Consider the following 17115-nt stretch of genomic DNA (forward strand, 5'->3'; position numbering starts at 1 on the left):
CTGCGGGTAGCGCCGGCGCCGCGCGTAGAACGCATGTTTCCGTGTTCGCTTCTGCCGTTGTTGTGCTTCATCAGCTAACGTATGAGGGTGTGTGCTGTGCGTCACTACTCACATTTTCCCTCTTCCAGACAGTACTGCGGTTATCTTGCGCGCAGTTACTCGTTAACGTGACATCCGAGGGTAGTCGACCAGGTAGTGTACGGACTGGAAACCGGCACTTCTAAGCAGATTTCTGCGCTGTCGTGTCGTTTGTTGTCGCCTTTTACGTGCGATATCATCTATGATAATTTTAGGCATCAGAATGTAGATCTGCTGATTTGACTCAGTGGAGTATAGTGACTGGATAGGCGAGCTGCAGACTGAAGGTTGTCCCGACGGAGCGCGTGTTTTCGATCACCAGTACGTGTTCGGAATCCTTGCGCTGAGCTTGCTCTTGTTGCCATTAAACACATTTCATGACACGATTGTAAGCACGACCGCTACCGATTTCAGCTGCTTTTTCCGCACGCATGTCAGAGGGATCTGGGGGGTAAAGGTTTATCTATAGTATCTTTCTGCTGTTGGTATCTACACTAGTTTTATTGGTTTGGTTTATTAAGGTTTTACGTCCCAAAGCGACTCAGGCTATGAGGGACGCCGTAGTGAAGGGCTCCGGAAATTTCGACCACCTGGGGTTCTTTAACGTGCACTGACATCGCACAGTCACGGGCCTCTAGAATTTCGCCTCCATCGAAATTCGGCCGCCGCGGCCGGGATCGAACCCGCGTCTTTTGGGCCAGAGCCGAGAGCCGTAACCACTGAGCCACAGCAGCGGTGCGGTATCTACCTTAGTTATAGGAAAATACTATGCGCGATTTCATTACATTTTCCACACTTAGCCAAACGGCTACGCAGCGCTCTCACACGCGCCGAGAGCTCCTGAATAAAATAGCGCGACTTCGGACCTCAGAATTAGTAAAAGCTGCTCATATCTATTCAAGCTATGATAAATTAAGCGAAAGTACGTTTTTATGCACCAGGTTGCATAAACCATGCCAAAATTTGTTTTCAGTTGGCGCTGCGACTTGCGACTCAGTTGAGCTCACAGCGGTAATTTGTTGATAAACTGGCGCGGCGACAAGAAAGCCCTGTTTGTAGGGGGGGGGGGGGGGGAGGCTTTATGGCCGGCCGGCAGGTAGGAAAAAGAGTGCATGGGAATTGGAACTGCATGCTAGCCGCACACCTAATGCTTGATACTGAACAAAAAGTTTCTTTGCGGTGGAGCACCAAGACGGAATTCGATATAAGCACGAGCGCGTTCTATGCGCCTGCACAATTAACCTGAATATCAAACTAAATGTCATTAAAACACGTCAATGTTATCGCTTTGATAACGTAAATACTTCCTGCAACACAGCCACGCAGCGGAAGTATGCTCGACAATGTTTTTTTAGCGCCCGAAGCGCAGCTGTATGCAGGCGCGGCCGCGGAACTGCCGCAGCCCCGCAGTCCCCAAAGAAACGCCCGCACCGCGGCGCGCCAGTCGGCGCAAAATGGCCGCGCCCGGGAGAGGCTCAAAATTCTGGTCAATACATGGACAGACATGTATACACCTCGACTGTACAGGGCTGCGTAACCTGTGCGGCTCAAAACGGCGTCCGCCGAAAATTCAGCCTTCAGCCCGAATGACAGCCCTTGCCACGCGGTACCCCACGGGCGCACAACACACACCATTCGAGGTGATTCCAGAACAAGGCTCGCGTGTTTTAGGTGGGTCAGATTCCGGCACTCAGTACTGTGTTGTACACTCTTTTATGCGAAGCATATTGCTAGAGCTACCACTCACGCCGTCGGCGTGGGACCCCTAGACGTCACACCACGTGACACCGTGACGTCACACCACGTGACATTGTGACGTCACACCACGTGACACCTTGTCTTCACACCACGTAACACCGTGACGTCACACCACGTGGCACCGTGACGTCACACCACGTGACATCGGATGAGAGAGGCGGCCTCCACCTCGCGCCGTCGCCGTGGGACCCCTAGCCGTCACGCCACGTGGCACCGTGACGTCGTCGTGACGATGCCATCGCACAGACGCCGGAATGTCCTCGAGCGGCATTCCCGCGCATTTCGAACGCGCGTTCACACTCGGTGTAGGTGAAACGCTCGCTCCACCGGGCAGGCAGACGCGGCTTCCGTGGCAATCCAGGCGCTCACCCAACGCGCGTCTCGGGGTTAGTCGGCGTTCCGCTGTAGCCATGCCGTTGTCTTCCCCCACGACGAAGGCTTCTAGGGGTTGTATTAAAATGACCAAGTATGCAACCAAGGAAAGCCATGTATTACCAAGCCTAGCCACCAATATGCTTCGCATCTGACTAGTCTTAACCTTAGCTAAGCCTCAGCCATAATTTTTTTCCATCCCCTTCACTCGCTGATGCGGCTTTGTGCGCGATTTTCTTCTTTCGCTATCCTCCTTGCAAAAATAGCCCCACCAACGCGTCACATATCGACACTACCGCGAAACGAAATGCTGTGGCTATTAGCGGAGCAGCAGACATGGCTGGTGTCAGTGCAGCGCCACGAAGCAGACGACAATCGCGATGTTTTCCACAGCGCATGCGTGCTGTCTCAGAAAGCGTCCGGCATCGCGGAACCGCCGGAACAGGAGCGCGACGGGAGCAGGAAATGAACGGTCATCCAGGCACCCTGCCTTATGCAAAAACCGAGCCTATTACCTATTAATCTTTCCTCGTTGCAGAAAAATTGATTCCCTCTTATCATTGGAGTCGGCGCCCCTACCTCAGGACGTTCTTCGACCTCGTCTGCCATGCTTATTCTTCAGGGACCTATGGTTGTTGGGCCGCTCCTGATAGGACAAGAGCTTTACTCACGTTTATTATAACGTTAACTGCTTATCACCTCCTCTCTGTTTGATTAAAAACACTCGAAGGCATAACCTTACAAGACAAAAAGCCACCAACCAATCGGATCTGATGTTGACGGCCTAAGGCTGCACCAGCCGGCCCTTGCAAGCATTCCTCCTAGCCCTTGAAGTAAGCTGACAATCTCAACAGAGCACAATTTCTCTCGTCATGACATATATAAGGACCACGACGGCTTTATAAGGACATAGACTGAGGCATAAAAATGAATAAAAAACTCTCTCGCACCACTACTGTATCACGGGTATAAACCCAATGGTGATATAAAAGAATTGGCCCGTAGACAATTCAGATTTTGCCACCCGAAGGTGGAAAGGAGAAAAAAATGAGAAAACAACTATAGCGATCCAGAGCCGGGGGAGCAGGCTCGGGGAGACTCCCCTGATCTCAACTCGGCAGTAACGGAAAGGATGGGCAAAAAATTCAGGGGGCACTTTCACTGTCTAAAGTGCGTAGAGGCGAAAGCGTTTTCCGCATCACTTTCGCTCTTCTGTGGCACTGGTGGCGTCACATATAATTGAGTACTAATTTCTAAGTGATGACAAATCACTAATTAGTGGTTAATTACTGATTAATGCCTGAATACTAATTAACTGCTAATTAATGACGCTTAAGCTTCGCCTTTAGCAGTCCACAGCGTGTTGTAGCGCTACCAGGGAGTCCACGGAACGCCACCACCTGCTCGGCGCGATGCCTTGTCCTTTGAACGCAACGCTCTTTGAGGAAAGGAAATGGAGCAGTAATTCTGTGTCATCTCGGTGGACACCTGAACCGCACCGTAGAGGAAGGGAGGAAGTGGGAGTGAAAGAAGACAAAGAGGGCCCGTAATGAAGAAAATGAGAATTGCATTTGAGGAAAGGAAATCACGCAGTAACTTTCTCACATATCTCGGTGGACACCCGTCAAATTTCAGGGGGCACTTTTTTGACCTAAAGTGTGGTCACTGATGTGTGGTTAAGATGTTAAGCTTCGCCTCTAAGAGTGGAATGCGACAGCGTCTTGCAACGGTGTCAGGGAGTCCATAGAACGCCATCGCCCATTGGGTTCTACGCCTCCCTCGTCGGTAAATTGGTTTTTGAGGAAAGGAAATTATATGTCTCTCATATCTCGGTGGACACCTAAACCTCGCCGGGAGGAAAGGGAGGAGGATGAGAGTGAGTGAAGACACCGTATTCACTAGACGCGCCTTTGTTCATTCCAAACCATCGAGCTGGTATGGCGGAGTCAATAAAGAAAAAAAAAGCTTGTATGGCGGAGTGGATAGCACGCTCGTCTCGCATGCCGAAGACCGGGGTTCGATTCCCGAGCTTGACCAATTTCCTACTCGGCTTTATTTATTTATATGGCCTGACTAGAAAAGTTAGGCTAATTGGGCAATTAAGCAATTAACTAAGCTCGGTCCCACTTACTTGGAGCATCAATATACGATCCCTTCAATTGGTTGCATGGTTACTAGCCAAAGTACAATTGGCCTCGTTTGAAATTCGCGCACTGTGACGTCACGACCGTTTCGACCAATTGAAACGCGTGACATTTCTGTCGACAACTGCTGCTTACAACGATGAGACATTAAAGGCTTCCGCCTTAAAATGAATGTCATGAATGGTTGTTAGGAAATTAGTTATGGTATTTAGGGTAGGAATCGGGACAGCAAGTTGTTTGATCTGATCATTAAATTATCTCGACTCTATTTCTGGCTTGCCTGACCAGGACAGGGAGAGCATCGAGATCGTCCAATTGTGCGGCTCCGCTCACCGGATGCCCGACCAACCACCAAACGCAAAGGTCTCCGACCGCCGGAGACATGAGAACCTAACTCGGGGTCAGCTACCTGGGGCCCTTCCACGACGGGGTTTATTTCCGACCTGCCAGCTAGTATCCATCGAGTGCTTATCGAGGTTTTTCACACACCGAAGTATGTATGATGTGAACCGGCCAGGACAGACTTAGGACATCAGCCTATTGGCTCACAGGCTCTCGGCACCATAACCTAACACCTCCGGGGGGACCTACCTGTGCTTCCAACCAACCAACCATGCACTTATTTCCTTCCCTAGCTTGCTCCTCTCCTAATGAGGAAAGAGTGTTCAAGGCTGGGCGACAGGGCCGCAAACCAAGAAGGTGCCTCAAGGTGAGATGACCCGGGCCTACTCCGCCGGTACTGCACAACATCGACGGTTTTCCTAGACGTTTCAAGGTCGTAGTCCGCCCCCCTGTACCTCGGCATCACGCAATGACCATTACAGCCCTGCAACCGGCCGTGAGGCCGCTTCCCCTCGGTGTCGTTTTAGAGCCTGGCCACTGTGAACCCCCGCGCGGACCTGGTTTCTCTTGAACTAAACACCGGCGCGTCGGTAGGCGGAGGGAAGTAGCATGTGTTTGAAAATCTTGTCATTTCTGACACGCCTCCCATGCCGGATTTCGTGGGTCCAACCTGAGTATAAACCCAGGCCTGTGTGCGCTCAGGCATCGGACCTCACGAGCGCCACTGGCCCTCATAGTCGCCTGGGAGCCGCTGCCACCCCCATGGGGTTCGCATCCCGTGAGGATCGGCCATCCCATCCCCACCGCTGGTGTTGCACCGGTTCAAAGCCTAGTAGCCAAAACTACACCGGCCCTAATCCGGTGGCGGGGGTGGGGGTGGGGGGCCGGGAGGGTGGCACGAGCAGGCCGCACAGTCAGATTTCTCCCCCTCTGTTGATGACGCGCAACGCGTACTCTGAGGCCATGCCTATGTCTTTGAGCGAACACCGTGAAATCTAAAAGTCCCGGAGGCGTCCGGCCCCTCATCGCAGCCGCTTCCGTCGTCGCCGTTTCTAGTCGGTCCGAAGTATTGATTTCGTGTGGCCCCCGAGCGCAAGCCGAATGATTGTATCCACCGCCTTCATTTACTTCGAGCCCTCCTGTCCTTCAACGATGTGTCCTCCTCAACAGGCAAGTAGAACCATGTCACCGACACCACCAACGTAATTTTCTTGGGTCCCGTCTCTGTCACTCGTGCTGACAGTTTCAGTCGAATACACAATGCCCTGATGACCTGTGCATCCTCTCCAGCCTCTACTCCCGCAATTGTGGAGGACATGTTCGGGGTCGGTGAGCTCGGACATGAACTATTCGAGTGCAAAAAATATATTCAACATGTTTAACTAGCTATAATTTGAGCAATATCCCACTGAAATTTACAACACCCTCAGTAATATGCTTCATGCGCTTGCTAAAGCAAACAGGCTGCGCTGAAAATACAAAACCCATAACCTGAGCAGTGGGAAACCGTGCAGTCCAGATCCAGGCTAGAGGACCAAAAACAGCTCGTTAGGCAGCAGCAGCAAAGACCTAAGGCAGTAGAAGCCCTTGAATAATGGCCCCTGCCAGTTCAGGGGGCGCAAAGTTCATTAAAGAATAAAGTGTTTACCACCACCGTTATGTCAGACAAGCTCTTCCACTGAGAGAATCTGGCCACTAGGGTGCAAAGTCCTCTGAATGTCTAATGGTTTAATCTGGAACTGAAAGCACCTTGCTGAATTTTAAGGTGAATAGGTTAAATTTATTGATGTTTAACCGAAATATCAAGCGGACCGGTGCGTACACCGTCCTCTGTTACCATTTTGTTATTTTCTTGCATAGTGTAGTATTGAAGAGCACAATGAGAGCGAGCTAACAATTTTTTTTTTTTACCTTTTAACTTCCCTCCGCTGGTGTAGTGCTGGTTGAACACACTTAGCTGTGTTTTACGGGCATATGTCGATAATAGACTGCGCATTCACGTTGGGCTGTAGCCAATTGACAAATACATAGGTTTTAAGTAGGTTCCAGGCCAAAGCGAGCAATTCTTGGAGCAAAATTTGTCAGGCGCGACCGATAATAATGACCTCACATGAACGCTCTTTTCTTCCTTTCTTTTAAGCACTTCTCCAACAAGTAATCTTGGAGTAAACTGTGCTCTCTAAACGAGATAATTTATCTCAACATGTTTTGCGGCACGTAAAAAACCAAGTAGTGATTTTTTTTTCGCATTTATAGTGCATGCCAATTCAATGCAATAGCAATGCGGTTTTGTCTTTTTCTTTAACGCTGAACGAAGCATTATCACGAGGCCACGTGCCAGCACGAGGACAAGAAGCAGAAGAAGATTGCACCACGCCCTTCACGAGTTATTCTGCGTTCTGGTCGTGGATTACCTTGCTCAGGTCTACAGGATGTCGGCGCCTGGCCGTCGCGGTTCCGCTTCGCGCCTCACTCTCCAAGCAGAGGGAACGGGGAAGGACGCACCAGGTACGGATTTACCTCAATCGGTGCCGTTTTTGGAGGTTGTCTCTACTCAATGAGCATCGGGGCTCTAATGGCTGTGCCATATGCACCCAACGAGGCGCTTGAGCCACGTTTTTGTGCGTAAATTCGACAGAGCTATCCCGCCCGCGGCGGCTGTAGTTTGGGCGGGAGCGAAATTGTTAACCGCTTGTGTACTCAGATTCCGGCCGAAGAAGGCGAACCACAACAGCCTACCGTTAATCAGGAGCCCTCCGCAAGGTGCACGCCTCATAGACCTCTATGCCGCACTTGCTTGCTGGAATTCATCGCACGTTAAGCTCTGCTTATCTATTGGGCGTGCAGCCCCTTCCTGCATTCGGAAACCAAGCCACCACATTTTTATCCTACAACCTATAATGGGATTAAGACAGCGGATTAGCTGGCACTAAGGGAAGTGTTATGCATGCGGTTCAAGTTTTATATTATTGCGAACCATATAGGATAGAGCCAGATGAGCTACTGAGTCTTACTGGCTTACTCTGCCCGAGGCCTCACTTTATACTTGTAACATCGGGGCTCGTAAACGTTGCATACAGTCTGTGAGATTATTAAGCAATGTATGTGTAAGCTGGGTAGGCTAACATGAATTAAAAGCCTTATATTTAACGGTTGCTCTGTTTTCAGTACGGGATGCAGTTCCAGTCCTTTAAGTACCCTGATCTCGCTTGTTTCTGTGGGAAGCGCGGAGCGCGGGCATATTACGGGCTAATTCCTCACTGCAGGCCCCATACCCAAGGAGACCTTAGTCGAGCCCAGCCCATGCAAGGGTGCCTCGCCACTGCGGCAGCTACTGATGGTGCTCTGGAAGAACATCTACTTGAAGCGCCTGTGCCGCCACTACACCACGACGCTGCTCGAGATCGTGCTCATGGTGGTGCTGCTGCTGGGGATCCAGGAGGACTCCGTGGTCCGCGAACCGTTCATCCGAAGAGGCGACACCTATTTTACGCCCATGAACGCCGACGCCTACTGGAACACGCAGCCGGACATGGCGCTGATCAGGCAGGTGAGTGCTCCAACTCTGCTGTTCCCTTTGATTGACAGGACAGCTTCAGAATAGGACTGAAGTTCTCAAGGGACGCTGAACAGCTTTCAAGCGTCGTTCCTGTCTGCTTGCATAATTTTCGGTTGAGGTTCACTGTGGACAACGCGCGCTGCCTTTTATTATTAGCAGCGATAAAAACTACCACGAGAGAAACGTTCTTGGAGCACGTTGCTTACGCCCATCTGTGAGGTCTTCCGTGACGATGTGTAAACGGTTGTGCGCGATTTCCCGAGGCGCAGATAATCAGGTGTAGAGAGAGAGAGAGAGAGAGAGAGAGAGAGAGTCGTGTACTGCGTCATTGAGCCTTATATAACAGTCTTAATGCTACTTTAAAATACTAGAAAAACAGCAGTACGAAGAGAGGCGAACTTGCGCGAAGCAATCTCTAGTTAGCACAAAGCATATACAGTGCAAATTGGGAGCAAATTTTCTTTTGTTTTTAAGTTTGAAAATTAAATGCTCTCAAACACTTGATCGAACTCTACCTGAGCAGTCTTTCAGAAATATTTTCTTTGTTATTTGCTGTGTATTCTTCTCTCTTTATTTTGCCAAATAGCGTTCGCCACTAAAAGGCTGCGTTTCTTTTATGAATATGGCTGCAGTCGCTGAGTCTTTTCGTCTACTGTACTCATCATTGGCATGACGCAATGAAGCACGCTTCTCGTTTTCTTCATTGGTGGTGAATATTGTTGTGCACAGCTGTAATGATTTCAGCCTCTTATAAGAGAAATATCGCACACGCGCTCAACATCGGTATTGCCGCTTCACCTCACTTCTCACTTTACTCAAAATGTCGCTAAGGTACTGACTTTTGAAGAAAGCTGTCAAACGTCCGTGACTTTTTAGACTACCGTCTTGAACCGTCACGGCTACCTAGCTAGACGCAGACATGAATCGCCATCATCATCCCACTGCACTGCACTGTCTACCGCAGGACCAAGGTTCATACCATTTCCCTCCAATTCACCCTGTCTTGTGCCACCTACGACAACCTATCCCCGAAAACGTCCTGATATCAGCAGCCCACCTGACTTTCTTCCGGACTGTTAGCATCCTCGTCGTTAATCTTAACGACCATCGGTTATCTTGCTATTATAGTACATGCCCTGTTCATGCTCACGTCTTCTTGATTTTAAATAGGATGCCATTGACTCGCGTTTGTTCTCTAGCCCACTGTGTTGTCTTCTTGTCTCTTAACGTTGCACCTATCGTTTTTCTTACCATAGCTCGCTTCGTCGTCCTCAGTTTTAGTGGGACCTTTCACGTTAGGCTACGAGTTTTGTTCCATAGGTGAGAACCGGTAAGATACGGCTATTAGGAATTATTCTTTTGAGATACTGACCAAGTGTTTTGGGATATTGACCTAGTGACGATCACCTAAGATTTCCTGCTAAATTCCCTTCACCCCATTCTTATTCTCCTAGTTATTTCCTCTGATTTGGATCTGTGGTCACCAGCTGCCCTAAGCTGATGTACTCCCTTGCCACTTCCATCGCCTCTGCTTCTTTCCGAGAGTGTTGAGCAGAACTTTAGTTTTCTGCAGAGTAAACTTCGGTCGGTTCTGTTTTGTTTTTCTAAATTTTGTACCATGCGATAATTACTTACCAAGCCGATGTGATTAGCGAATCGGAGATTACTAAGGTATTCTCCATTAACGCGTATTACCAGTTATTCCCCGTCAAGTTACGGTTAATAGTACTGGAGAAAATGTTCCTCCTTGCCCGACTCACTTCCATAATGGTATATCCTTTCTCCGTGAATGACTATACTCGCTGTGCAACCGCTATAGATCTTTTCCAGAATTCTAGCACAGTCCTCTTCTGCATTCCGTTTGCGCAATCCTGCATGACCGAGTACATTTCGACTGGGGTCAAATGTGTACTCGCAATCGATGAAGGCAATATGTAGACGATAGTTATATTCGGCGCTCTTATCAACCACATGATCGATATGGTGAATAGGGTCTATTGCTTAGTAACCTTTCCCAAAGCCAACCATGTCCTTTTGGTTGATTGAAGTCTACGGTACATTTATTTCAAATGAACATCACTTCTCTAAATACTTCGTGAACAATGGAAAATAGCCTGATCGGTCGGTATTTGGTGATGTCCGCAATGTTCTCCTTTGTATGATTTAGGAGGACGTTAGCATTCTTCCAAGATTACGGTATGTTCGAGGCCATGAAGCACTTTCTAGCACAAAATCCTCACTGTCCATCAAAATATCGGCAGTTACCTGATTTTGAGCAGCCACTTTTATCCTTTGCATGAGTCATGAGTCATAGGATTCAAATAATTGGGTATAATATTGTTACCACTCCTTATGGGTAAGGTACACTCTTTTTCCAAAACTAAACAGCCGACGGGGTTTGCTTCTCAGCCATAAGGGGATGCCTTTACGCCGCCTTTAAACGCAAAAAGCATGGAAAAGTGAGGACAAACGTTCTCCTTACCTTGCTCAGATGTAGAGGTTAAGGTATGACTTATGTGCTGCTGTACACGGTTAAGAGGGCAACTCCGTTGTTACGTTACTGTTGGAAATGACTACGCGCTAAATGAGGCAAGCTGTAATAAAGAGATTCGTACGAGACCTCAGTTTCAGTTTGCGAGAGAGGGTTTCTTCCGCGCCTCGATCAAATGTCAACGCCTTCGCCACGGTCAAACGAGCTATTTTCTCGTCAACTTGTTTTGAATATAATGGGGTTTACTAACATCTCAAGCTCGTGGGTAGCTGTTCATCAGGGGGTGAAAGACATTCCTAAGAAACAGAAGAGGCCGCCGCACGCCAAGCTTGCTACCCCGCTTTCTGCACATTGCAAATTAAGACACTTCACGGTCAAGATCAAGCCTTTACACAGGCAGTGAAAGAAAAAAATCCGTTAATCTGAGAGCAATAGAGATTCGGTTCACGAGAAAAGCCGGCATTTGTCCTTATGCGTCACGAAAAAGCAGGCGGCCCACCTGCCACGCTGAACTAAACCCGCCACGGTGGGCAGGTGGAGCCACTGGCTCCCCGTTGCACGTGGCAATGAGATTAATGCACATAAATTTAGTGCCATTGACACTGGCCACGGTGGTACTGCTCATCAGCTTATTGCTCGAGCGATATACAGCCATCGCTGCAAAAATAGTCTTACGGAAGCTCGGGAAGAGAAACCCGGCTCTTGCAAACCCCACCAGTGGCTTTTTCCACGGTCACTTTCCGTGGCCGTTGTGGATCGCTTAACCGCTGAACCACTACGCCAGTAGTGGTATGACTCCCTGGTATCTATTATAAATGTGATTCAGAGAGACATTATGTCACGTAAACACCACGTGACCACCAGTAGACCAATCATAGTGCACCGCCAAATTTATTATTGAGAACCCCTAAAGTTAGGAAGTCTGTCTGCGCTCGAAAATTACAAAGGATCTCCAAAATTTTGAATGTAGGCCGACCCCAGAAAAGGTAGTAGATTAGTGGGTAGGATAAGGCATAAATTCAACGGAACCGGCCCAACCAGAGTTTTAGGAGTAATCGCAAGAACAACATTGGCCAGTCATTCTAGACACCATAAGCTGTAACCTGAATGCTGTCACATTTTCTTCTTTAAGAATGGCTTTAAGAAGGCCCCCAAGTTTTTGTATTCTCTTTTTGTTAAGTTACAGTACGTGATAACGTTAACTATAATTTGTTTATTCATTGTAATTCGGTTTCTGAGGTATGCGAAATAAATAAGTGAACACAGGAGCTCCACCTGGTTGACCACAGCGGAGTCGCGATACATGACGCAGCCGCCGCGGTGGATCAGTGCTTATAGCGCTTGGCTGCTGTCCCTAAAGACGTGGGTTCGATACCGGCCGCGGCGGTCGAATTTCGATGGGGGCGAAATTCTAGAAGCCGGTTTAGTTTAGTTTATGAGGTTCTAACGTCCCAAAGAGACTCAGGCTATGAGGGACGCCGTAGTGAAGGTCTCCGAAAATTTCAACCATCTGGGGTTCTTAATGTGCGCTGACATCGCGCAGTACACGGGCCTCTAAAATTTCGCCTCCATCGAAATTCGGCCGCCGCGGCTGGGATCGAACCCTCGTCTTTTGGGTCAGCAGCCAAGCGCCATAACCACTGAGACACCAAGCGGCTCTAGAGGCACATGTACTGTGCGATGTCAGCGTACGTTTAAGAACCCCACGTGATCGAAATTATCCGGAGCCCTCCACTACGGCGTTCCTCATAGTCTTGAGTCGCCCCCCATAAACGAAACGAGAGACAGCTGACGCGTAAGCAAAATGTCTCTTGACTAAACGTCTTTGACAGGTGCTTCAGGAATATTGAAAACCAGCCAAGCTTTCATGAAATATGCAGTCAGGGTTAGATATATATCAGAAAAATAGAACGCCGAAGAAAAATTTTGTCGCCTAAACATATCCCTCAAAGTTTACGCTTGGGAATGCGATTGACCGACACAACACGGGTTTCAAAGAGAAATAAGCGAAAAGCATTTTTTTAGTGACTTTTTCAGAACAGCCGTAACGGGGTGGGAATAGTGCCGTCAGAGCTTTAGTGCTGATCTGGGCAGATCTCCAGGCACCAGCTCCTGTGCTCTGCTGAAACCACGCATGGCGTGCCACTGCACTTTTTGTCCGGTGCCGCAAAAACAAGGAGCGCTGCGAGTCAGTTCTGAATCTGGTCTCGCGTTTTTCTTGTCCGCAGTAGATCTATGCAGTACTTTTCTGTTGCGCATTGGAACATGCGCGTCACCGTCTGTGCAGCAAAGGTTCTTCATAGAACCAACGAGCTAAGGTACAGAGCTTTGCATGAACCGTACTAACTATATATTTATATTGCGCTTCAGCTAGAGATGATGGGCCTAGGAGAGAAGCCGAGAACTTGTTTTTCGTTTCGAAGGATGTCAAAAAAAAAATGGATCTGGTATAGAGTGCGCGTCAATTATAGTGAACAACTGTTGCAGTGAACATCGAAACTGCCTTGCAGAGATGTGTGAAAAAAAAATATGCGAAAATTGCTCTTCATTGATTATTAAGTTTGAGTTCAAAAATAAAATATGGTTGAAGCATTGCACCATGATAAAGTTTGAGTTGGTAACAAACAACTAAACGACAAATGTTCCGTGGTTCTGTACTACAATAGAATGCGGCTACCTATGGCGAAAATTTTAAAACGGGGCTTTTTGAATACGGTGTTATTTCTTCGCTACCATATATCTGTACCTAAAATGGTTTACTAAAGAAAGGAAATAGACTTATTCCTTTTTGTTCGTGGCAAAACAAAGCACTTGTATTTCTTATTTCTCAAAAAAAAAAGAAAATACCGGTAAATCCCAAGCCTGGTGATGATAGAGGAAGTGTGAGTGGATTAGCAACTCTCCTTCATTGCCACATGTATAGACACCATTTCAGCGCTCTTTCTAATCTCTAAGGATTTTTTTTACTGCTTTCCTCATCCAGCTGTCATATATAACCGCCGAGAGTCGCCTGCTGAGCAAGTGCAATTGACGGCAGCTCGAATACGAGCCTTTGAAGCTCTAAGGCTTCTAGCCAGTATCTGTTATGAGTAACAAAGCTGTCCGCGCCTCATCAAGCGTCTCTTAAACTCCGGTGCAATTTGCTCATCAGAGGTTTCTAAAAGGTACACTGGTCGACTTGTCTGTCAGTTTCCTTCTTTGCTTAGGTGCAGTCAACTTTCGACTTCCTACACCTTTGACCTCACTACTTCACTAGATCTCCTTGTGAAGTGGCTGTAATCAGGCGCATCCTTGAGACCCCGTCCAGTAGAAAATTAACAGAGGACCCCTCGATGTCCAATTTTCTCTTCTTTCAGTGTTGCTCCAAACGTGCCTTCTCTGATCCACCATGGCTCTGAGCGCAAACAGAAGTATCCACCATCGATATCACACACAAGCAAGTGGCAGACTGTGGGAAGCGAAAAGACCAGGCAATAGACTGTATATGTGTACAATAATCCGACAATGCTTGTTAGTCTGTTCAGTGTCCAACTGCGGACGTATCTGCGAATAAATTACCTGCTTATTCTTGTCCTGCTTATACTTCCAGTGTTTCCATTATTTCCGGAAGAGGACATTTTTTTTGTCAATTTTTTTTCAGTATTCAAAATCTCAGTCAACATGACATCTCTACCGTACGCGTGTAATACGGCACCTAAACCGTTGTTTGACCTATCATGGTTATTGCGCGCCTAGACAGCAATCTAACACATCGATTCGCTCTTCCTGGCTGCCTAGCCACCACGTTCGGTAAGTGCAGCTGATGTTCTTTACGGTCGCTTCATGACGCCGCAGCTCCATACGTGTCTTTCAGATTGGTGGCCGCTCAGCAATCGGAATCACCACTGGTTTGCCGCCATTCTCATTACTACCTTGGGTGATGAAATGCTTTAAAACGGCAGCTCGAAGAGGCAAAACGTTTGCTAAGTGTTGGCTTCCCATTTGCGTACCTACGCTTACTACTGAGAGGTATGATTCACGTCTTGTTTCATTGCAGCCCGCCGCTCACGCTCGTTAGCAGTCCCAAATACAGCTATCCACTCAGAGATGCACAGGCAAATGAATATGTACCAGGAAAATTGTGTAATCATACTATGAGAATGTATTTTGGTGCGTTATATTTTCCTTCATGACGCATCCTCTTTCAGTGAATTTCAGGGCTGGAGGAGAAGTGAGCTGCTGCACAGTTTCCAAGAATGAACGCCTACTTGCGGTATTATCGAGGATAAGTTTTTCGCTGTTGTTTTTGCAGAATGTTTTTACGAATAATTCGTGTAACGTCGAATTTTCTGGAATGCCGTGCTTGATGTAACCGAAAGCCACTCAGGAGAAAAATATTTCTTGATTCTCGCGGGAAAAACTATCACCGCCGTCGTGGCCGCAGGTGCTGTTCGCGCCCGTCGGCAACAAGTACGCATCGTGGCTGACGCGCACGGCCCTGAAGGACCTGCGCGTGCTCAGTGTGACGGGTCTTCCGTCGGAGAAAGAGCTGGTGGCTGCCATGCGCAAACAGAACAGGACGCCCGTGCGCACGGTGGGACTGTTCTTCAAGGACATGCCTCCCACTGACGCGCCTGTCAGCCTGCACATCAGCTTCTTCGGTGGCCCTCTACCTTTTGATGTGCACGTGAGTATGTCTAAACGCCCAAAAAACCTGACACATAGCAAGAGTATGGAAAGTTGAGAGAGGTTTAAAAAGATGTGATACAAACTTGCGTTCTGCGTAAATGACTTCCACGGATTGTATTTCTGGCAGGAAACACTTTTCTCGTATTTCATTCGCTTTTGTAAAGATGGGTTTTCACTCGTTTGCAAAGAGGGCTAAAAACCCTCTTTGAATGGGTAGCAGTGTTACATTCAATGCTCAGGAAGTTCGGAAAATGCGTCCTATGAAAATATCGCAGCTGCAGTGCAGAACACCTGTAGACAGTTAGGAATTTCAATACAAACTTTTATTGCATCTAAAAGGGAATTTAGCGGGATTTCGCTTTGGAGCCTGTATATGTGGCTTTCATCTTATAGCGGTCACTGTAACCGAACTGGGTCATGACAGCTTATCCGAGTTTCATCGAAAATCACAATAGACGGCATCAAAAGGCCTGTCCAGAGAACTAGACTGGTAGGCTTAGGAAAAGTGATTATTCATAGCGTCAAGATAGCGGAGGTGTCTCAGACTTATCATAAAGTAGGAATTACGGTAGGGAAAGATGTTACGAAGGGAGGCGCCAGAGACAGAATAACTTTAAGGTGGGAGTGAGCTTCAACATTCCCATAGGTAAGGAAACGATCCTTCCTTGTAATTTGCTTATTCAAAGGATTGATTTTAAAGCAGCCTGTCAAATGGTGTTAGTGGCAGTGGTTTATTACATAAAATCACCAGACTCTGAACAGGTTGTCGCTTGTCGTTGTGTTACTGTTCCTCCCGCACTGAGTTGTTAGCTCAGATTTTACTGTGCCAGGGACTGCCAGCCAGCGCGACTGACCAAGCTGGAACAGAATCATCTTGAAAATGGTATTCATCTTGCAGCCTGACGCCTCATTTCTTTGGGCACGCTACTTGCGGCGATGCTGCTAGGGGAAAAGTCTTAACAGTCTTAAAAACCATTCATCATTCCTGACATCCGTTCTCTGCCGCCTTGATTTTCGCAGGTCAACTATCCTGAGCGGATCCTCTCGCAGCCGGAAGGACCATCACGAGAGGAGCGCTTCCCCGAGATGAACACCCTGCTGCCTATCATGAATGCACTCCACCAGCGCCACCTGGAGCAGCAGGCGCTCCTCTTCCAGCGGAAACAGGGACAGGGGTGGCTGAATAAGGTGCACTTCCAGCGTTTCCCTTACCCCACCTACATCCAGCACAAGGACACGAAGAACTACGCGCTGGTGCTGACGCGGTTCTGCATCGGCATGCTTGTGCCCTTTGCCGTGTTCGTCGCTAGGCTTAGTGATGAGAAGGCAACTGGTAAGCCCGTCTATTTTGTTTGAGTCTTCTTCCATTTGCACTGCGGTGGGAGCTTACGGCCACTATTACTTATTAGCACGTGACCAGTACCTAATGGGCAATTTAAGGCTTATTTCTCCAAGCTTAGATGTGTGCGAAGACAACCGTGCAAAGCTACCACTGTTGACTCCAAACTGGTGATTCATTTGGCCTTAGAGTATAATGAAAAGAGTTATCCACGCTTATTTGCTCTCCTAAAAGTACACCAGTAGGTTGGAATTCAGCTCTGACTGCAATTCCGTACAGCGCACTGTAGCAGTGGAAAATTGCCCATACAGGGGTGAGTGAAATTCTTCATTGTATGCAGGTGTACTACAAAAGTTCATGCTGT

At 48.1% G+C, this 17115-nt stretch overlaps 2 protein-coding genes across 2 annotated transcripts; both read left to right on the forward strand.

The window, feature by feature from the left end:
- The first annotated feature begins 4949 nt into the window (after window positions 1-4949).
- LOC149343360 (uncharacterized) lies at window positions 4950-8298 on the forward strand. The gene is made up of 3 exons (XM_089546942.1): window positions 4950-5061; window positions 7012-7202; window positions 7961-8298. Exons 1-3 carry the CDS (start codon window positions 5003-5005, stop codon window positions 8296-8298), a joined length of 588 nt encoding a protein of 195 aa, XP_089403068.1. The 5' UTR covers window positions 4950-5002.
- A 4711-nt stretch (window positions 8299-13009) lies between these two features.
- LOC149343361 (uncharacterized) lies at window positions 13010-16768 on the forward strand. Its single transcript, XM_089546943.1, has 4 exons — window positions 13010-13062; window positions 14781-14838; window positions 15168-15410; window positions 16433-16768. Exons 1-4 carry the CDS (start codon window positions 13010-13012, stop codon window positions 16766-16768), a joined length of 690 nt encoding a protein of 229 aa, XP_089403069.1.
- The last annotated feature ends 347 nt before the right edge of the window (window positions 16769-17115 follow it).

Source organism: Amblyomma mixtum, chromosome 5, assembly GCF_055824585.1.
Source record: "Amblyomma mixtum isolate Tamu chromosome 5, ASM5582458v1, whole genome shotgun sequence".
In the NCBI taxonomy this organism is placed as follows: domain Eukaryota; kingdom Metazoa; phylum Arthropoda; class Arachnida; order Ixodida; family Ixodidae; genus Amblyomma; species Amblyomma mixtum.

Excerpts from the sequence above, each read along its gene's own strand:
- LOC149343360 (XM_089546942.1), top strand. The coding sequence starts at position 5,003 with ATGAGGAAAGAGTGTTCAAGGCTGGGCGACAGGGCCGCAAACCAAGAA. Across the intron at positions 5,062-7,011 it reads AACCAAGAAGGTGCCTCAAG|CATTATCACGAGGCCACGTG; the intron begins GTGAGATGACCC and ends CGCTGAACGAAG. Across the intron at positions 7,203-7,960 it reads AACGGGGAAGGACGCACCAG|GCCCCATACCCAAGGAGACC; the intron begins GTACGGATTTAC and ends TCCTCACTGCAG.
- LOC149343361 (XM_089546943.1), top strand. The coding sequence starts at position 13,010 with ATGCGCGTCACCGTCTGTGCAGCAAAGGTTCTTCATAGAACCAACGAG. Across the intron at positions 13,063-14,780 it reads CATAGAACCAACGAGCTAAG|CCCGCCGCTCACGCTCGTTA; the intron begins GTACAGAGCTTT and ends GTTTCATTGCAG. Across the intron at positions 14,839-15,167 it reads ATCCACTCAGAGATGCACAG|GTGCTGTTCGCGCCCGTCGG; the intron begins GCAAATGAATAT and ends TCGTGGCCGCAG.